Raw genomic sequence first — 23,010 nt, forward strand, 5'->3', positions numbered from 1 at the left:
TTGCCAAAACATTTAAGCGATTTTTTGTGCAAATAACCACAAATAAAAAATAAGAAGAAATTTACAAATTAATTCCACCTAATTATTAAAATAACAAATACTAAGTTGAATATTGATAAACACATATTACTTATGTGGATTAGGAGAGATCCGTAATAAACAAAGAGTGAGCTATTTTGTTTCATATAATTATAAATGATGTATCTCTAATTTTAAATAAAAATTATGTGGATAAGGAGAGATCCGTAATAAACAAAGAGTGAGTCATTTTATTTCGCATAATTATAAATAATGTATCTCTAATTTTAAATAAAAATCTTAGATTATTTTATATTTTCTTCTTACAAACGGTGGAGGAATTATATTTTAACACCCACGACCTTAGTTAGGTGTATAAATGCAATTTTTTCAAACACATAAAACCAAATGTATATTAATAGAATATAAAAACAAAATTAGTCCATTTTTGCAAAGTAACTTGTGTTTTGATATCCATATTTGCTAATATGATTGTAGGAGCCTAGGAGGTAACCATGAAACTCTATCCACTCCAGTTATCCCCTGTTTCCGTGTTTAAATTTTATCCCCACCTCTCTCTCTCTCTCTCTCTCTCTCTCTCTCTCTCTCTCTCTCTCTCTCTCTCTCTCTACAATGGAAGCTCTCTTCACAAGCTTCATGGTTCGAGCTCCGACCATCTCGACGAAGCCAGGGCCTACGCGATCTAATCTCATGGGCGAAACGGGGAGAGGTTGTAGGGTTCCAGGGGTTCCAGTTAATATACCTCACTGGAGGAGAACCAAGCCCTCCGGAATCGTTTGCATGGCGGTAATTTCTTGCTTCAAGCGCCAATTCAGTATAGAGTTTTGCGACTATATTACGATACATAATGTGAGAGCTTGTTAATTTGCAGTTATTGTCATTGTTTTACAGGTAAAGGTAGTTGTAATCAAATTGAGAAATTACTGTAGTTTTCCATTTAGGCATACTACTTTTTTGCTTGTAATGCTATCCCATATTGGAAAATTGACGCATGAAGGCTTATTTCTCAATCCTTTTGCATCTCGCTACTTTAAAGGACTTTTGTGGATAAGGCATCATTTCCAGTTAAAGCTTTCTCCTTTTTTCTTGAAGATTTCTAATGCCTTATATTGATAACAAATTGCTAATCCTTGACTGAATCCGTCAAGGATAAAGGTGGGACAAAGAAAACTATTTCTATTGAATAATCAAGTTTATAGATGAGACAGGTAACTTATCTATAAGGGTTACTTTCGTGGCCCTTCTTTGGGCATCTTGATCTTCGTATAACAGCCAAAAGAGTCAAGCTATTAGGACGTCTTGATATTGACATTTCATAGATTGAGTGATTTTGATTACTGTCTGTCTATCACCGTTTGCCCTCTACTCGTACATTGTATAAGTTTCTTTTCTTTCTGAGAGTAATTGCTGTCTCATCATAAGAAATTTGAGGATAATATAAAAGTTCTACATTCTGAACTTGTTTAAGACTCCTTCAGCAATAAGAACAATCAAATCATCTCTTTAAGAGGGTATCTATCTTATCACTCTCACTTTGGCTGTAGTAGTTATCAATTATCACAAGATTATCCTTCAGGAGAATAAAATGATAGTTCCTGTTGTAATCTCCCAGTGGATGGTGTCCTATCTTGAACTTGCTTTATATATTTTTCTGCTATTCTTTTGTTTAAAAAAGAAGAAGCTGTGCCTTGAATAATGTGTGCACCATCCTTAATCATATCTCTAATTAGATTTTACAGTTTTCTTTTCTAAGAATGTATAATTTTTGGTTTTTACATGATGTCCTCATCAGTTTGTATAAACACGATGAACAGGCCAAATATGCATCTTTATTTTCTCTTCTATAGTGTATCCAGTTTGAAATATTTTGTATCAGCTTCCTGAATCTTGCAGCTTAATAACCTATCTATTGCCATATTATTTTCTTATCATCTAATTAATAATTCAGACTCATTGGATGCTATATTTCTAAGACAAATATGATGCTGCATGTAGGAACCCTATCTCATGGCAAAGCTGGACTCTGCTGAAAGAACATGGAAGGAGTTATCGGTATGGGCAAGATCATTGTTCATTAGTTCCTTTCGGAAATCATTTTATTGTTCTTTTGATTTTTCTTTAGTAGTTTCCCATTTTTACTATTTGGAAAACAAATAGAAGGAAAAGAAGGAAAAGTGTACTTATACTAGGAAAAAACTAATCAAAGATATCAATTTCTTGGGTCCATGAAAATGTCTTAAGTCCATAAATGAGAGGGAGTGTTAGAATATAAAGATATAAAAATTATTATTATAACTACTTAAGCTTTTATAGTAGTTGGTGAATTAACAATTTTCTTTTGTTACTTGATATGAAACAATATGCAGTTTTGTACATAAAACTGTTATATCTCTCAGGTTTCTTATCCTTGATTATGATTAGTTAATGATATTGTGATGTCTGCTCTGCCAATCAACTGACACTACTGATGCCATCAAATAGGTGAAGCTGGCAGATCCTGATATTGTCTCAAATCCTAGTGAGTACCAAAAGCTTGCACAATCAGTGGCTGAGCTAGATGAGGTACTTCCAAGGTTATTTAATGTTTTTTTGACTCAACACATTTATGATGGCTCACACTTGTTGGTATATTGCACTCTTTACAATTATCAGGTAGTAACAAACTACAGGAGATTCAAGGATTGTGAGAGACAGATAGAAGAAACCAAAGGTTGATACTCCTGCTTCCTGTTTACATTCAATGGCATAAAGTTTTCATATTTCATCATTATCTGCATTTGTCCACATTATAGCTTTAGAGAAAGAGGAGGGAGGTGACTCGGATATGGCAGAAATGATAGCTTATGAAATTGAGAGTCTGTCCAATGAGCTTAAAAAGCTAGAAGAGAAGCTGAAGGTGTGGATTTAGTTTTATTCATTGAAATAATTGACTACTGTATAACATTGTTGCTTCTATTCATTGGAATAAATGAATTAATTGACTTCTATTTATGCTGCTGCTTACCAAGTTCCCCTGAGTGGTTCTTATTTCATCCTTGGCCACATGTTGAAATGAGAGTGAATTACTAACTACATTTCAATGTCCGGTGCAGTCATTTCCTTCCTTTTTAGCATTATTTCACCTGGTTATGTGCTACAATTTCATACTAGGTAGATGAATTGCCTGGCACTGATTCAAATGGTTTTAAAGTGTCAACGTTGATATGACACCATTGCTTTCAAAATATATATCATATAACCAATTTCTGTTTGAAAATTACATTTCTCCTCTGTATAGAAAGTGTAGAATAGCTTATTCACGTCCCTTTAATATATACTTTCTAGATTTAACCTTTGAAAGTGAAGAATATATTGTTAACAAGAGTAAACATATGATGCTGGACATTTTCTGATTTATCAGTCTACCCTCATTCAGATAATATTTCCTGACACCAATCAGATTTTGTAATCGACTCACTGCTCTTGATCTTATTTCTTGTTAATAGGTACTATTGATTCCCAGTGATCCTATGGATTCACGCAATATCTTACTTGAAGGTACATCTTATTTTTGCCGATTCTTGTTTGAAACATCAACATGGCTAGAAGAAATGCTTGGCATAGAAAATTTTCTCTACATTTACAAAATTAGGTATTAATTGGAATACACAAGTTATAATATATCATACTTTTGTTCGTAGGGAATATCTTCATCTTTTAAACAATTCTTGTGTGATCTTTTGGATGATAGGTACTCAGTGATGGATTTTCTCTGACCTATTCCATTGTACTAGATGAGTTGATGAGTTGTCTTTCTTTTTTTATCTTATACGTAGTTACCAGCTTGTTAGTCTGAAATTTTTTATGACTAGTTCCTTTTATGCAAACCTGAAGACTGAGTATCCTTAAGAACTTGAATGCCTATTATTACCAGATTAATGCTAAAGAAGTTCTAAGAATAATATAGAATCTGAGAAGCAAAAGTAAGCATAGCACCAGATTAATGCTAAAGAAGCTAAGAGTAACATAGAATCTGAGATGCAAAAGTAAGCATCACATCAAGCCATCATCTTTAATAGGTTGGGTGCTGCAACAACTCCATTTATTAGGCATTATTCAGAGCCAGAGATGCTAGCCCCTTCACTACTATGTCCATTTGAAATTTCAAAATTGATCAATTTATCATTCTTGTTATTTAGTAGGAAATATCATGGGGTACCTTTCTTTAAAGTTTCTGAGCAAGTATATTGATATTCTGAGCATATTTAGCCTCTTATTTTAGGAAAAAAAAGTTTTGAAAAAGTTGTGCCATATGTCTTCCTTGTAGATCTTGCATGTATTTGATATTCTATGCTGTAATAGTGGATCACTGTTCCTCCTGAGTTTCCGATTCCTTGAGTTCCCTAAACACATTATTTTGGAATTTCTACCAAATGAAAAACAATTGGATAAATTTACTTTTACTATTTGTATTATTAATGTCTTTCTAAGTTAATTCCTTTACGAAAATACATGCCAAACATCCTTCCTGCTATCAGAAAGTACCCTAATTTTCTCTATTCCTTGCAGTAAGGGCAGGAACTGGTGGTGATGAAGCTGGAATATGGGCTGGTGATCTTGTAGGTAGATGATATCATGATAGTAATATGTTTTTTGAACATTGTGTTTAAAGTGATATTTCCTATAAGTGTTTTTCTCATAGCATGGCTAGACAATTTCATGTTAAGCCACTAAACATTTGCCCCTGAATGCTAGATGTAAATGAGTAATTTGTTCAAGCATTTAGATAGTCAAACCAAATCGGGTGTAGGTTTATCCATGGATGGCCGTGTTATGGCACGGCATGGCACTTGCCAGTAGAGCCACAAGAGAGGGAGAGAAAAAGAGGAGAGAGACTAGTAGCGCTTCATCATATCCGTAACTTAAGCTTTTATTTGAAATTGACCCGACCCACTTGGGTCATCTTCCTCAAGCCAGCAAGAGCTAGGGCATCAGCGTCGCAATTGGCGACCTCGGGCATGACGGGCGACGGCGAGATTGGCAGCGACGGTGAACGACGACGATGACGAAGAGTCTTTAGTGAAGCGCTGCTAAGACGGGTGCTATGCGGCACCCCCTCGTGTCACATGCTGGTACGCCGTCGACATGCCCCATGCCGATCGACACGGCCATCTTTGGTTTATCATCTTCACTCCCCAATTCGGGTTGCAATTTGGAATTGAGAAATATGCATGCTAATTTTTCTTTTTCATTCTTTTGAGTTTATTCAATCAAGGCTTGGCCAATGGTAAGAGGAGTGATGGTTAACTATTGGCACGACAAGTGCTGCATGGTCAGACAAAGTGAAACTTCTTCGTGCCAAATAATATATGCCAGTTAGGGACATGGTTGGTACAATGTCGATGCCGATTGGATAGGATCAGCATGGAGTCCATGAGGTCATTAGCTTGGGTGGACATGGGAGAGTATCGAAATAGTTTCTTATATCAATACTGATACTTTCGTGTCATAGTATGGGCTGACCATGTATAGATTTGCACACTTGGCAAGGCAATTTATGGATGCAAACAAATCATCTCTATAAGCTTGTAAAATAAGAAGTTAACTATTGGTTGTTCAGTATTTTCAGAGATAAGTTGGATAAAAGATTGAGTTATGCGACCAGCTGTCAAGAAATGGTTTCATAGTTTTCACTTTTTAATGATAGCCTCTCTTTTGATGCGCATTGTTACGAAGGTTTCAGATCTAATTTTCTAAAGGTTGAGTGGTCGGCTATAGATTAAGAATGTCATAAAAAAAATTCCAGCCCTTCTCAACTTTGAGATGAAATACTTAAAACATTTATTTTGATCCAGGTGGGCTCAAGTTTTTATTTTGTAGACAATGAAGAAATATAAGTTTTCTTCTAGCAAATTAGCATATTATTAACTTGCCAATTACTTTAAAAGTTTAAACTGTTAGAGAATGATAGTTTTTATATTTATATTCCAATACTCCCCCTTGAGATATTTTGGTAGGTCTGAAAAGTAGACTTGATTTAAATGGATGAATGTTTTATATCTTATGGTTAAAATGAGTATGACAGGATTTGAACTCATAACCTCTTGTTTTGATACCATGTTAACTTACCAACTACTCTAAAAGCTTAAGTTATTAAAAAATGTAAACTTTTATATTTATTTTCTAACACACATAAATTTGTATCTATGATAAATAGAAGAGCAATTAAGAATTTATTGACTATAGAAGATTTTCAATCTGTTCATATACCACTTTGTTATTCTGCAGGTGCGTATGTATCAGAAATACAGTGAGCGCAATTCATGGAAATTTACCACAATTTCTAGCTCAGAAGTATGTTAACACACTAGTGTATTAACTTAACTTTTGCTATAAAGCATATTTTGTGTTACTCATAAGAACTTTTCAGGCTGAGAAAGGAGGATACAAGACATACGTCATGGAAGTGAAGGGAAAACAAGTCTATAGTAAACTGAAGTATGAGTCTGGAGTCCACCGTGTTCAGCGTGTGCCCCAAACAGAAGCTCAGGGCCGTGTGCATACATCAACATCAACTGTAGCGATTATGCCGGAGGTAGACTATGATCATGAATCAGAGTAATATTTCTGTTAAAGCAATGTTGGGGTATTATCCACAACATCTTGCCTATCTTTATAAAATCATTAATTTAATGTTATCTTTGTTGGTGCCAATAAATTCACGGGCATGATATGTATCGATCCAGTCCAACCATGCTAATTGGCATGGCATCCATACTTCTAAAACAAACTCCATATTTACATCCTCCTATGGTGCTATTGGGACAAGATGCAGTGTATACAAGCCAGAATTAGTAGCAACTCCTTTAGATAACTGACATACTTGGATCACCTGACAATTATTTACTATCTTCTGACATCTGTTTCTTACCTGGATCTGTTGTACTTGTCAGAGATAAGTGTTAAAATATTTTGTCACGGCCTAGGACTGCTGCCTGAATCAGTTATTGCAACTGTTCAATTAATTTGGCATTATCTGTTCCTGATAATTTTATGCTTAATTATTTTATTTTTTCTAACGTTTCTTTTAATTGTTAAATTATTGTCTGAACAGATAGGCCATCTTCCTGACATGGCTTTTTCTAAAATGTAGTATTTATGTCCAATATTGCTAACCTTTTGTCTCCTTTCCTAGGCTGATGAAGTTGAAGTAGAAATTGATCCCAAAGATATTGAACTTACAACAGCAAGATCTGGTGGAGCTGGAGGTATAAGCTAATAATTTTTCATACATGTTCTTATACGGAACTGTATCTTATTGCTTTTGTTTATAAAAATGATGTAATCTTATTCTTCTCCACTGCTGTGGTCTGCAGCTATAATATACTTTTTAGTCTTGCTTTTCTTCTTATACATTGTTTAAATCATCACATTCATGGATGCAGGACAGAATGTCAACAAGGTAGAAACAGCTGTCGACCTTTTTCATAAACCAACTGGAATACGCATATTCTGTACAGAAGAAAGAACTCAGCTTCGGAACAAAGATCGTGCACTTCAGTTGCTGAGAGCAAAACTGTGAGTTCATTGGAATGCTTTACATTTTTAGCACTACTATACAGAAGTCAAAACTGTGCTATCTTTCTTCCCTTTTACGCATATCCTCCCCTTTTATGCATGTCCTCTCCATTTGGGCAACAATCAACAATGGCAACTCAAACTTCACTCGAAATCTAAATCAAATTCTTCTTTAGGAAAATTTAGATCCCATCACTTGCAGCTCATTTAGTTTCTTCTGCATGTTCATCATCATAGTCATTTTGGTACACAAAAATTCTAAATCAGTCATCATTTTCTTTGCAGTTTTTATACTTATTTATTTTCAATGATGATTGTTTCAGCTACGAGATGAAAGTAAGGGAGCAACAGGAATCATTAAGTAATCAGAGGAGATCACAGGTATGAAATCAGAATAAAAGTACCATAGCACGTGTATAAGTTCATCTCATTCTGTTTTTCAGATGATGACTCATATCTTGTCATTGCATGTGATAAATACATCATATGTCATATTGGTAATTAAGTTGACATTCAATTCACTCTCCACCCTTGTCTAGATTGCCATGCATTTTGATATAACTAGTCCGGCATGTATATCTTAAATTCTTCTATTATATCAACTAACATATAGCTTAAATGTGGTATCCAATGAATCAACTTGTGTATACTGCAGAGTTGTCTTATACCTTGAAGCCGTGTCTTAATATTTCTCCAAGTTTATCTTGTCTTTCATATTTTAATTTTCTTGAGTAATATGTTGTATTGCAAGCCTTATATTTTAACAAATTGGTCTCTCCATTATTTTGGTCTAGATAATTTCCTCCAGCAATATAACAATCAATGTAGCTTTTCTCATTGTTTCCAAACATCCCTTTGCACTTAGGCTTCCCATCGTGTCATCTTCCTGTTGAATTGCTTAGTTTTTTATTACCTTTTCACTTGTGTAGTATTTGTTGGACATTGAGCCATCGTTAACAAAATACTCATACTTTATCACCAAGTTTTGTACCCTCCTGGCTTCGAACGTGAATGTGTTATTTTCTTCTGTCTTTTAGAGTGACGGATGCAAGATTCTAAATATCGATCATGGAAAAAATATATGTATTACCAATATGGGCTGTTTCGGCCACTGTATCAGCCATCTTGGTTGTAGACTATTTTTACATTACTGAAATTCTTAAAATGATAGAAATCGAAGAAAAATCTCAAAAGTTCATAAAAAATGACAAAGATAAGAAAAGTTAGAGTAATAACACAAGATAGAACAACATAATATGAATAGTGAATAAGAATAATATTGAATTTCGAATGGATTCATTAACTCATTATTGTCATCACCTCAGAACAGAGGTGGCAAGAAGTCACTTGTAAATGCAGGTTAACAACCCCCTTTGCAGCAAAGGTGATTGTAGGAAGTGTTAAAAGAAAAGGTAAAATGTATGGAGTGAAGAAGTAGAAACAAAAAGGAAAAAAGAGAGAAAGAAAAATGGGAAGAAAACATAAAATGTCACACCCAAAACATTAGGATATTAAGAATTGATGTCCCTAACTAGATTCAGGCTAGATCAAACTTATAACATGATCTTCATATAGTCCGCATAGAAACAAAATCAAAATTTTGCGTTTACAGCTGATACGACTTAATATGTATCAGCCGATACTAGGCTAAAACAAAGAGAAAATTGGTCTCAGCCCCTGTTTTGGATTGGCTTTGGCCGATACCGATACGTGTCGATATTGGTTGATACTTCAAACCACGGACAAAAGCTACTAATTTTGGAGAGTAAACAGCCGAATCTGCTAAACACTGATATCATCTTATTTGTGTAGTTGCATAACTAAAACCTAATATTGATATTTAAACAAATAGTAAATCAATATGAACTTATGTAATTGTATAGGATGCATGACAGTAGTAGCCATGACTGTTCAATTGAAGACTACGAAATGAACTTGCTAACCCATGTATTAGACTACCTTTTTGATAAATGTATGTGTGTAAATTATTTTCTGAAAACTTGTAGGTTGGTACTGGTGCTCGTTCTGAAAAGATCAGGACATACAATTACAAGGTAAGGATAACTTGTTCCATTTTGAATTAAGATCTACTATCATGCAAATTATTGTTACACTGTTGATTTGATTTTTATAAGGTTGATGTGATTACTTCTATATTTTGGGTAGTCAATATTAAAGTTCCCAGAACCATGATTTCCATTCTTGTGATTCATTGCATCTTCTAAATGATCTATACTGAATTTGTAGGATAATAGAGTGACTGATCATAGATTGAAGATGAACTTTGAGCTTACGTCCTTCCTTTCAGGAGATATTGAGACAGCTGTTCAGGTATGGCTTCACAAGGAATGACTTAGTTTTTTCTGGTTAATGAGGTATAGTCACATTTCTGTTATTATATACAAGAAGCTCAATTTCCTTATAAAATAAATCCTTGAACTTTCTCAATTGTCATTCTTCAAACTACAAATCGGATGCCCAAAATGCTAAGATCCAATATTTGAACCAGTTGATTTGTTGGTTATGTCGTTAGCAGGTCTGAGTTGCTATAAGGAGGTCCAAGGAGGCAAGGATTGAGAAATAATTACTCACGTGCTCATTGCTCTCTAGATTATGGTTGATCATAATAACTTGCATCATTCAATTTGTTGATCCTTCTTTAGCAGGTTTGATTTGCTGATAAAAATTAATCTCTTCATATGATGAGGTAATATAAGTGCAGATAAGACATTTGCTGGCATCTTTCTTGCAAAATCTCTTAGTAGATGCCAGGATTGCAGAATTCTCTTAGTAAATGGTGTCCCATGTTGCAGATGTAAAAGTTAGTAGACAGGACATACTCAGGAATCTACAATTCTCCAACTTTCTCATATTTTAGCTTCTTCAATATTCAAGAATTGTTGGACACATCACTTCCCGTAAATTCTTAATTCTGATCTTTTCAGCTTTCTTTTGTTCCTTCCTGCCTTTATTTGCATTAAGCACTCCTCTCTTCACTCTGTTGTTGTTTTATCATGAAGAAGTTATGTTGGGAGTTATTTAAGCCCCGCTGGCCTCCTCATCTTTGTTTGCACCTAAATTTAGAATTGACTGCTCAAAATTTGGACTTATTTCAGCATTTTTGACATGTGCTGAATTTACCATTTGAATATTAGATTCAAGATTCTAAAACTGGAGATCAGGATTGGCTACCCATAGAAAACGATACATATTAGTCATATCAGCCTCCTGTATTGGATCAAAATATTTTTTAATTACGTAATTTTAAATAGTATTTTAAATTATTAGAAATTTTCTACAAATTTAGAAAATGTGGTAGAAATATAAGAAAATAACATATGAAGCCTAAAAAACTAAAAGAAAAAAGATGCTCACTTAAAAATGATGAATTTCTAACTGAATTTAGTAAACTATGCTCGCAAATTATACTATATAAGTGAATTGAAAAGAGAAATTTCTCTCTTCATTCAAAGCTAGTTCACCCAAGTATAGAGTAGCTAGAGGAGCTCGTCGAATTAGCCGTTGGATGAGTTCGATAAAGTGTGAGAGGTGGGAGGTGCGCTAGAGAGTAAAAGTTGAAAACTTAAAAATAAGACAGCGGGGACATCAGTAAACTGGCCGTATCCATTTAGATCTGACTTAAATCTTTTAAAAAAACATATTTTGTCTTGTTTTGGTTAAGTTTCAGCCGATACGGTTGAGACAAATTAGCCAAAACTAGCTGATATTAGACTGGTTTCAGGTTGTAGTCGGAATCGGCTAAAATTGGGATCCATGACAATGAATCATACCTTCTGTGAGTTGTGTCTATTTTGTGCAATATGGCTTCTTTGAAATGGTACGGCCTGACAACTTTAGCAAGGTAAGTGAAGAAATTTTACTCCTAAAACTTAGATTGAATTATACACAATATTTTTCAGGCATGATCTGCTCGTCATAAGGAAATTGTTGATTAACATCTAGGATTGAATTAACAGTTGATTAGTTTTATAAATAAGTAGAGAGTGCTTCTTCATGTGACAGTAAGGTTGCACCGTTGCACCTAAGAGGTCATGAGTTTGAGCCATGGAAACGACCACTCTGTAAAGTTAGTAAGATGCCTATTTGTTGCTTTCCCAGTCCCAAATCCTCACTAGCAAGAGCCTTGTGCATTAGGATTCCCTTTTAACTATTATAAATAAGTGTTATCTCAAACAAAGAAAGACACTTAAAAAGATGTGCTACTATCTTCTGGTTCTTCTGGTTGTATTTCCTGGGAGGATAAAATAAGCTAAAGAAGGTTGAATAACTAAATTGGTTTTTTTTTCTTTAATATGTTTCATAGGCATGTGCAGCCATGGAGCAGAAGGAACTTTTGGAGGAACTCGCTCAGTCAGTTGGTGCAACCACTGCTTGATCAATTAAACTATGCCCTACTACTGCTACAGTGCTACCATCAAACCTGTGAATGATGATACATGAAAATCTGATCCAAGTGGCTGGAAGTTGGCAAGCAATACCTCTCGGAAAATGAGTACTGAAGTAATGACAGGCTGGAATCTGTGTCTTCAGCAGAAATTACTTCTGGTTTCGGAAATTTCTGCAGTCATAATGGCTGTTGGCATCTTAAGTAGGACCTGGTAGAAGGGTTGCATTGCTGTCTTCACCATGAAATACTGGCAAAACTGGCCATTTGAATTGTATTTACAGATGATGATGTTAGAACCTTGATTTGCACTCGTCTTATCAGCAGTTTAAATATATGTAAATTGCTGAACTTATCTGCAGTTTATTTGGAAAGATTTAGATGAAATGTTGACAGATCCAGATAAGTTTGTCTCTTTTTTTTTTGTCACACATTAAATGTAGATCAAATTAATGACTTATATATCTTAAAAAGATGCTGAACTTGTTAATAATTTTTTTTCAGATAAATATAAATTCAGCATTTCATTTATAGCTACAGTGAAACACTCCTTTTGTATTAAATTTAGGATGTAATCAATTTTGTTTTATAAAATTTGGAAGAGGGCTAGTTTGGTTAAAAATTATACATTGCACATAAAAGGTGTGTACTGCTTACAAGTGCGTATACATTAAAAGCTTGAAGAGCCGCTGGAAAGATGAAATAGCCTCTGTTTGCAAGTAACATGGGTTTAGTCCATATTTCCTATATTGTGATTACTAAGAAGTAGGAATTATCTTAGAAAACATCTCGTACCGATACGTTCAGCCCCATTAGGATAAATCAACTTAGTATTAGTTCAGAAATAACAACCATAAATCGAGTCCAAATAATAATATACCATAAAACAACCACCTACTATATTGGCATCATCGCTTGGCCGGATTGAGAACAAGTAACGAGACCCAGATCTGCAAACAGATATCCAAGGTTTACATATTGGCTTTTGTTCTTGATAAAACCAAAAAAATGTAATCAATTACATCATTATTAAATAAAAAAAAGGTACATCGCTAGCGCGTGGCAAAAACGTCTTTCACAACTCCAGAAAGAACAAAAACATTTATATCCATGCTCTCCTTTTTACCATTATTAGTCATATGAATGATGATAATGAAACCACCATCTATCGTATAGCTGAACCACATTGATACAATCCCTCTCCTTTTCTTTTTACTCCATACTATCTGTTTTCAGTAGCATAAGAGCACAAAGATCCACACACTAAGGGCCATGTAACCCGAAAGTGTAACCAGAAGTTTCAATAAATAATAATCAGGAGAGATTAGAGTGATGGGACAAAGAAAACCCAACATTTACAGACATCTAGTGACACAAACATTTAAACTAGAAAAAGGCTTTCATCAGGCCTATTCAATTAGGTATCACATAATGACACTTCAGAGCAAGGAGGCAGGATGACGAGTTGTTAAGGAAAAGTGGAAGGTTCTGGCAGCAACCTGAATCACATACAAAATGTTGTTGATGCGTCACTCAGCCAAGTAGAAAGCCGAACACATCACGGAGAGATATTATGCCTTCAACTCGCTTGCTCCCAGCCTCAACAATGATCACACGACGAACACCTGAGATTACAGGAAAGAGTGAACATGAGAAAAACTATTATTCTGAAACTAGTATCCAGAAAAGAAAGAATATTACCAGGATTTGCCAATCGCTCCATCACCTTCAGCAATGAATCTGAGCGAAGACACATCTGGCATCTCTGTCCATTGAAAAACCCATATGGAGAACTAGCATCTTGTCCAAGTTGCAAGGCCTAAATGTCACACAGAACACTATAATTGTACTCATTTTCTCAAATGAACGGATAAGTGCCATAATATCATCATTCATTATTTTGTGTGTAGAATTGTGGATGGATGTCCTTGTGAAAAGCAAACAGGATGTTATACTGATCTAGATTGAAGAGGTCATTGCAGAGAGCTACAAGCAATTTTTCTTTTTTACTTAAAAAGGATATCTTTCGGAAAAAAGAAAATCACCATCCTGAAGTGATCCGGGATCCTTCCTGCCCACCATCTACGAATGCAATCATTCATTCTTCATTCCATGTGTAGTGTGAGCACAGCAGGGAACACTTGTTTTTTTTTTTATCCTTTCACTGTTCTTAAAACTACTACCTTATGCAGAATGCTATCTAGACGTTGACTGAATTCTAAATATAGGCTGCATATCAACCTCTTCATTTTGCTCGGTACTGCTTATATGATGTGTAAGGGCAACAAGAAATCTACGGATCCATTTTAAGAATATTTGTTTCCCAGATAAATAACAATAAATTAGTTATCCAAGAAAAAGTTCTTCAATAATGTTCAATATAATGTCATCATTATGTAGAAGGGCCCCTTCTGGAGATTTTTAACAATAAACATTGATGGTGGGAATTCTAGAAGGCAAATTATTTTAGGTTTAACAAAAATAAGGACAAGTGCTGTTTTTACCTGATGAATATTCATATCATCTAAGCGAATGTGTGCATAAACTCTGTCTTTAGCCAAAGCTGTTATGTCACTATGGATGAAACAAAGAGCATCATTAGAATAATGGGGCAAAAGAAACACTAACACCAGATATATAAGATGGCAACATAGCTTACCTTCTGGAATATGTATCCAGCAATGAGTCATTGTCATCAACTATAGGTATTGAACTAACTCGAGCTGCATTCACAAGCATAAGATATAAATTTATATATGGATTTAGGGAACATAGAGGACAATAAAGCCAGTCATACTTTACAGGACCATTTAATTTCTAAATTCTGATAATTAATCATAAATGATGCTAAAATATCAAAGGCATAAACTTGGGATGCATTTTTTGGATCTCGATGTATATTCAATGGCTAGAAAAGTATTAAATCCTCTTTATATATATATATATACACGTGCGCGCGCTCGCACACGACATTGGTCTTAGAATATTAAGGATTAAAACTACTATTCTCAGTAATTGGAGACTCAAAATGATATTAGAATAAGAAATCCTGGATTTAAATTCCAACAAACCTATTTGCAATTGAAGATATAAAACCCCCACCCACTAAAGCTAAAATTCGCATTGGACCTATAAATTGTCTCGAGCCCAGGCATAGGGAAGAGATTTGGAATATAAAGGATAAAGAGTTTAAAACCATTATTCTTTATCATCTTAAATAATTAACAATTGAAGATTCATTAAATACTAAAATAATGCAATGCAGGATTGGAGACCCACAGTCATTTGATTTATGTAGCATTGAAGTCCAAATAAATAGTGTTTCTTTTCTTAGGTCTTGAGAGTAATGACAACTGAACATATCTAACAAAAAGAGGGGGAAAAAGCATGGATGGTCGTGCCGGTCGGCACGCCCCATGCCAGTAATGGCACTGCACTTGGCACAAGATGTGCTAGTGGCACACCCCTGTGCCGAGCCGACCGGCACACGTGCTAGGCTAGCACAGTTGTCTGCCATTTGACACGGCCTTGAGCCAGCCATTATGCCATATAGAGCCTTTTTTTAAAAATATTTCTATTTTTATCAATCATTATCAAATCAACTAATCAATTAATCATTTAGAAAGCTTAGATAAAATTGATAATAATGAGACTAAATGATAATGATAATGATAATGATAATGGTGATGGTGATAACTCAGTCTGATGGTGGTGATAATGGAGATGAGACATGTGTCCCTGTTATATAACCTTCTCAGATATGTATTTTTTTTACAGAGGACTTTGGGTTTATAGGTAGCAGGACATTAGAAGATGCACGCATAGGATGATATGCGTTCATCATAATTACCATTATATCAATCACACTCACCAGAGCCAAAACACCATTATTATACTCTATATACACAATCTGCATGTTTATAGTGTGTTTGTGCCTATGTCGGTGCCATTTATTTTTCTACATGTTCAATATTCATATCATATCATAAGATAATTATAAAATTTCTATTTGTATGAAGACTATGTAAGACGTTACAACGAGCAATACTATCAGTGAATAAATTTTGCAGAATATTAACAATATTTAATGCAACATTCTCGTATTATTCTTATGCCAACAAATAAAGTATTTGATTCTCATCATTTTACGTTCAATTAAATATTAATTTTAATTATTAAACTATTATCGATTAATATTATGTGTTTAATTATATTATGATGTGTTCAATCATTAATATTAGTTTTAATGAATGCCTTCAATCATAATATGTGTTGAATAATTTTAATATTTAATTATTATTTTTATCTTTAATAAAATATGTCATTTATAAAAATAATCTAAAGATAAAATATTATAACATAGATTTTAAACTTTAAATACATATATTTAAACTAAAAACTAAAAATTAATATATCGTCGTGCCGACCGGCACGTGCTGTGCCAATGGTGGCACGGCATGGCCACTGGCACGGCCATCATTGGGAAAAAGCATTATGTATGACAATGACTTAATAGGAAATGCATTATCTTGTAATACTAAGAGATCTGAATAAACTTAGAGTTTAGTTAGTAAGAAGCTAAGTAATTCACCTTGAACCAGCAAAGAAAGGGCAGAACTAAGCGATGCATTGGGTCTCAACATTGCTAGTGGACGCCCATTTGGGTCCCCAATTCTTGGAACCCATGTACCCAAAGGAATTGTGTATACTGGCTGTTGTAGAACAGGCAAAGCACTAGAAGAATGTCTGAAGTACCTACAGATACCTGAATGTTGGAAACAAAAGCTGCTGAGCACAAATTAGATAACAGAATAGAGGTCAAGCATAAGTTTGCCAAATTAATAGCAAATGAACTTGACACAGCGAGCACAATAATGTACAACTTACACTTTAAAATTCCTGAAAGGGAAGCAAGATGTAACAATTGGGGCAAGGATCCATCTTCGGATGATGAATGGATTACTGGAACTGTAGAAACTTCACTTTGCAGAATCTTTAAAGCTAAATCCTTCAAGGAATCATAGGGACTGGCCTAAACAACCCAAGCATAGTCCATGATGAGTTTTCATAGCAACATCTTAAGATTTGCTAACACTAATGTACTAAGAAGAATTGGTAAAAGAAAAGAAGCTCTAAGTTGTCAAGGCAAAGAATTGATAATTACGTGAGTAACTTAATGAATAAGAACTAAAATTTTCCTAAACTACATGCATGTAGTTTTTTTTTTCATTTTTCCCATATTCCGCTTTTCTCCAACTAGTTCTAAAGGGTACTTATGCTTCCACTGTATTTGATTATTCCCAGGCACCAATTTCAATTTTCGAGCACTACCATTATAGGTGCCTGAACAAAGGGCATTTTCTGAAAATATCATATAACATAAATTGTACGAAAGCTCACATGTATAAGATGCTTTTGAAATGCTTTCCCATGCCCATCAGTTTGTGTATAAAACTGCCTCTTTCCCTCTTTCCAAGCAGATATTGTATGTGTCTCAAGCTCCTCCTCTGTTAGATTGGAGCTATGATTTCCAAGCTGCAACCAACAAAAGTTCATCCTCTGAAGTGAGTGGGAATATGAGAAGAGTAAAGAAGACACACAAAGGAAAAAATAGATATACTTGCCGATTCGTTTCCTATTAAAAATTAAATTGCAAAACAAATAGGCAATGCATGTATGTAATTCAAAGCTATTCACCTCTCTCAAAATTAATATGAAATCCAACGGACTAAGTACTCCAACAAACTGTCTGCTGAAGAAGTCCCACAAAGGAGCCACAGGAATTCCCTGAAAATGCCATTATTTCAGAAACTGAAGTGCTCATGGGCATACATGAATAGGTTGTCAGTTATATAATTTTATTTTTCTAGTTAAGTAACAGAAAATTCTACTTAATGTTGAAGTGGTGCTCGGAAATATCAAAAGCCTCAATGTTAATCATCTTCGTGCTAAACATAAGATCATTCTAGGAAAGAGAGCAACATAGGAAAGCTTTTGGTGAAGGGTTTATGAAGATAACACCATGTGCTTCTTCAAACTCATGAAAAGTCGAATGTGGCTAATAGAAAAACTTCACAGTTCTACTTTACTGAGGTACAAAAACATGTTTTTTCCTCAGAGTATGGTTGAACAATCTTAACAGTTAGCATGATGTATCAACACATGAATTTATGAATTAGCAAATTCCTAGAAGATAAGGTAACAGCAAATTTATGCACTCATATCAGGTTCTAGTAGGTAATTTCACATTTAGCCAAATTTCAGATTCTGATTTAAGAAGCGGACAACATAAAGTACCTGTTCATAGAGAATATGAAAAGCTTGCTTCACAGGCAGATTAACATCAAGAGCAATGACCTGAATGATGTTTGAATTAGAGGAAAATGCATCTGAGCAAAATTTATTCTTCAGTAACACTCACAAAAGTAGAAAACAGAGGAAGAACCATACCTTGCCTGAGTCTGGTAATAAATCATACACAGTATGTGCGGATAAAAAATCAGAAATACGACGATGCGAGATCCGGATATCAGCATCCGAAATTCTCCGAGGGCCCTCCTGCAATGCACCATCTGACATTGTCACCTGCTTGAAATTGAAGAATGGGGGCATGGGTAATGTTGCACATATTCATGCTAATCCAATAATATTTAGATCTCATGTTCACAGAAAAGAAAATCTCCACAAACTCGTAAGAGAAAAAGATATATGAATCCATCATCACATGTCTTTAATTAGATGAATATATTTTACAAGAAATGATCTCCTATGAAAGTTTAATTATCAGGAATTTAACCAGTAACAAAGCATAGGAGAGCCTTATGATCTCCACTTAGCTCTATCTTCGGAAATTTCTTCCATAAATAAGAGGACATTTCTATCTTTTCTAACAGTCTCTAACAAAGTCCAACAGAAAGTCAACTCCTCTTTTATGAGAAAAGTTTCCAACTCAGCATATCAATATAAAAACAATTGAATTCATTTATAACAACAAGTACAGCAGCAATATTACCACCAACGCAAAACCACTGCTGCAGCCACCACCATGCATTTAAGGTCAGCTTCATGAAAAAGTTTCCCCCTGGTCTTTAAGTAATGATCTATATAAATAGAATGACTGTCAAAATTCTTTCTAAGTGTCTAAACAACTCTACTTTGGTCTTCCTCTCCGCTACTGTAATGCCTTCCACCATATTAGATCACTTCTCCTTATTCATGCATTATATAATTGTTATTGGGCATTCCCAAACCATGGTTTTTATTTAAATGATTTTCTTTTCAAGTTCTAACAAGCCACCACTATAGTTGTTTCTTATCTTATCTTTCCTAGTGACATGATTCATCAATTTTCAGTGTTCTCATCTCAGCAATATGCTCATTAGCTACAGGAGGGATTTGAGTTCTGTATTCATCAAGTGAAAGCTGTGAAATCAGCCAAGCTGCCTCAAAGAAAATATCAGCAAATTGAAGTTTGAGGAATTTGAGATTTTATAAAGGTACATTGCTTCTGAATCTTTATATGAAACTGCACAAAGCTCAGAAATCAAGGATTCCTTTTAGATGTACTTAAACACTAAATGCCCACTACCTGATAAAAATATAATTATTAACTGAAGTACAAAAAAATTGCGATTAAGAAAGATAACAGGATTCTCTACATTTATTTGGTATCTTTCATATTCTACACTTACTCAAAGAATATGTGTTAATTTTCAAACATCTGTTTTCGTACAAACCTAAATTCTTTGCTGTATGTTACCTACATTCCAAGTCAAATGATGCAACTCCCAAATTCCAAATGTACATAAATTGGAACTTTAAAATATGTACATGGACAAAAAATCAATGTCTACTACTAACCCAAATGAGTAATTACATTTAAATAGCATCCCTACATACAAAAAAATTATGTATGAAAATTTACATGTATGACCAAGAAATATAATGATAAACAAAAAGATGGAGAATGATGATTTATTCTATGATACAACACCACTTGTGGGTATAGCAACAGAAGTTTTATTGAAATCTTACCACACGCTGAAAAGTTTCATTGTCCAAATCCATGTTCATCCGACTGCCAGGTGTACCAGGACTCAATATTGCAGGCATAGGATCAACATCCCTGGTCAAGAGCAATGTGTTCACTGTTCCATAGCCTCCGGTCTCAAAGGGTTGATTTTCATCATGTCGCCACTCTCCATCAACAAAGAATTTGTACTGCATTTTGAAAACACCATGGAATAATGTTCTGACTAGAGATGGCATAATACATTATTCTAATCAATATGAAAGTAAACAATAAGAGCTATTGCATGTAATGAATAAGTTATGCACATAAAAATCCAGCTAGTAGAGTGCCCATGAAACTGAATCTAAGTTATAAGCTTTCCAAGATAAAACATAATGTATGGATCCAATATGGAAAAGAAGGTCAAAGGAAAAGGAAAGATAAGGATAAACAAACGAATTACCTGATGATAGCCAGGAGACAAATTGTAGATAGCCTGAAATACAGTAGGACAACTCTCTAGAGGAGACATAGGCAAATGTTCGGACCACCTGTAACATATATTGTAGAAAACACATGATCTTGGTACTATTGCAACAAAAAAAACTTTACAGTTACCAATTCTGAATTTCTAAAGAAGCAAAGATTATCTATATAATTTATCCTATCTTATTAAGCAGCAATATTTTTCTCTGTTGTACCTTTTGAGAAACATGAGCACCTTCTTGACGAACACAAAAATATTCAACTTAAAAATATTTTTAAAAGAACAAAATTACATTTTAAATGGATATGAATAATAATGATATTCCTAACAAACTGATGCTTTTGAATGTAGATGAACGATGGATTAAGTTCAAGTGTGCAACAGTTTACAAGACTGAAGAACTTTCATTCATCTTATAAAACTCTTTTTCAGTTTCAGTCAGACACATTTGCATGAAGTCAGACTTCTCATGAAAATTTAAATATCAATGCAAGAGTGGAGATGGTTAGCTGTGGAACCAAGAGCTACAACAGCATAATCATGCAATCTCTAGTGTCACCTTATTGCCTGTGTAAAAGATATATTAATACCGCTAAATGGTGAGTGTCCCGATCAGCTAATTCAAACATCTGGATTTATCATTAAATGTTTTCTAATGGTTAAGAAATGACCACATAAACAGCATCGCGTTTCAAAAAATGTGTTGCGTCAAATTACAACAATAAACATACAAAAGGAAATATCCAAGCTAGTATGAGCAGACAACATTATATACAGGCAGTTATCACAATATGAGATAACCAGAAAATTGTAGAGATAAAGCAAGAATCAAACCTTGTAAAAGAACCGGTCAAGAACACTCTTCTACCACCATAAGGCCAAACAAATCGAGTGGGAATGAGGAGCGGACCTCCAACTCCACCCACCTCATGGGAAGAATCTGACCTGGTGGAGAACATTGACCCCAATATCTAAAATGAAGTAAAACCGAAGAAGCCACCAAAACTTCCTTACATCAGTTTTCAACTATTGCCCTATAGTGAACAACCACATTCTAAACCACAGCTTTCTTTCCAACATCAAATGAAAACATATCACATTACAGAATCTCCAGCTTGAGCTTCTTGCAGCCTCAGGATCCTCACAGCACGCAAAGGACTACTTAATAATCACACTTTCCAAGCACGGAAGTACCAATTCGCCCACGAAAGAAGAAAACTACTCCAATTCCCTTAATAACGACACCTTGAACCCAAAAATGTCAGCTCCACCATCTCTTTCGTTTCCAATCCACTCTAATCGCCTGCAGTTCACATCATAATTAATCAAAACCCCCCAAAATATTCAATCCGGGACGAATCGAAGCGATCTACGACAGATTATCGAGGGCAAAATAAAGGAATCAAACCCGAAACCTAGTTTCCGAAGCTAGAAATATTTGACAATCCCAAAGCCCTAAAACGGAGGCGAAATGACAAGGCGAAGAGATAGTAACAGTAGGTTCTCCGCTCGTTTCGGATCCGAATCCCTAGAAAGCGAGAGCGCGCGCGCAGCAGAGAGAGAGAGAGAGAGAGAGAGAGAGAGGAGTCGAATGGAGAAGAAATGGGGGCGAAAGAGAGAAGAAAAGGGGAAGTCGAGGTGAGGACCAATCTTTGCGGAGCTCAGTGAGTCGACTCGGGATTAAAGATGCGGAGGACCAATCCTTTTCCGCTGAGTCGACTCGGCTGGAGTGATGTGACAAGAGAATTTTTCTTTTTAAGACAGTGGGTCAGACTCAGTTATATTATTGAATTATTGATGAAATGGGAGAGACCGGAGGAGAGCGAAGTGGTTACAGCGAGACAACAAGAGTAGTGAAGAAGGCCTTAACGATATTCGGGAGGAGTAGGAGGGGAAGGTGGACTTCCACTCATCCAGATATTGGAAAGGGAAGCCTTCTGGACGTGAATCTCTAAGAAATGGCGTCCATCGAATCGAGCCTCCAAGTAAGTCGAGGTCATCATAAAGTGCCTCGACCTGGTTGTCCTTGGCTATGGTATCGTGAATCAATCTTGTAGGCAACCTCAAGCAAACAGCATCCTTAAGAATGGCTAGGACCCTAAGGGAAACCAAGTCTAGAGGGGGAGATTCTTAATCCAATGGTCAACCCAAAACCACACAGATTCACTACTCCCCGGATTAAAGGAGGAGCCAACAACAAACGGAGGGCCACCTTAAGAATCCATCTCTAGAAAGGAGACCATCCTCTCGCTTGAGTCGTAAGATGACTTCCCCTCTAAAGAAAATGTGGTCTAGGACCGAGCAATCCCCACCACCACTTACTGAGGACGGAGATGTTGAATCTCCCAAGATTTTGCACACTAAGGCCATCGAACCTCTTTGGAAGACATATTTCTATCCATCTAACCCTAAAACGAAAGTTCGAAACCGATACATTACTCTTCTAGAGAAAGGCATCATTGATAACAACTCACTCTCGTTAAGCTCTTACGATTCAAGGAAAGGAGACCG

At 35.2% G+C, this 23,010-nt stretch overlaps 2 protein-coding genes across 3 annotated transcripts; one reads left to right on the forward strand and one right to left on the reverse strand.

Annotated features, from left to right (window-relative positions):
• The first annotated feature begins 548 nt into the window (after positions 1-548).
• Positions 549-12,402, forward strand: LOC140790556 (peptide chain release factor APG3, chloroplastic). Its single transcript, XM_073140681.1, has 15 exons — positions 549-825; positions 2,035-2,091; positions 2,521-2,601; positions 2,692-2,749; positions 2,832-2,935; positions 3,525-3,576; positions 4,588-4,637; positions 6,307-6,372; positions 6,449-6,613; positions 7,214-7,286; positions 7,464-7,596; positions 7,920-7,977; positions 9,603-9,650; positions 9,844-9,927; positions 11,921-12,402. The coding sequence occupies exons 1-15, from the start codon at positions 652-654 to the stop codon at positions 11,990-11,992; spliced, it is 1,275 nt and encodes a 424-aa protein (XP_072996782.1). The 5' UTR covers positions 549-651; the 3' UTR covers positions 11,993-12,402.
• A 689-nt stretch (positions 12,403-13,091) lies between these two features.
• LOC140790554 (sucrose nonfermenting 4-like protein) lies at positions 13,092-22,109 on the reverse strand. Of its 2 annotated transcripts, XM_073140679.1 has the most exons (14): positions 21,915-22,109; positions 21,334-21,802; positions 20,476-20,563; positions 20,036-20,221; positions 18,452-18,586; positions 18,299-18,358; positions 17,699-17,788; positions 17,402-17,536; positions 16,889-17,033; positions 16,593-16,766; positions 14,661-14,724; positions 14,506-14,575; positions 13,703-13,820; positions 13,092-13,626 (listed from the first exon to the last, which is right to left on the reverse strand). In XM_073140679.1, the coding sequence occupies exons 2-14, from the start codon at positions 21,456-21,458 to the stop codon at positions 13,535-13,537; spliced, it is 1,482 nt and encodes a 493-aa protein (XP_072996780.1). In that variant the 5' UTR covers positions 21,459-21,802; positions 21,915-22,109; the 3' UTR covers positions 13,092-13,534. The 2 variants fall into 2 exon arrangements, with proteins under 2 accessions (XP_072996780.1, XP_072996781.1); XM_073140680.1 differs by lacking the exon at positions 21,915-22,109 and having other exon boundaries at positions 18,452-18,559.
• Between the last annotated feature and the right edge of the window lie 901 nt (positions 22,110-23,010).

This window comes from Typha latifolia, chromosome 6 (genome assembly GCF_019914945.1).
Source record: "Typha latifolia isolate L0001 chromosome 6, TyphaL0001v2, whole genome shotgun sequence".
Classification (NCBI taxonomy): Eukaryota; Viridiplantae; Streptophyta; class Magnoliopsida; order Poales; family Typhaceae; genus Typha; species Typha latifolia.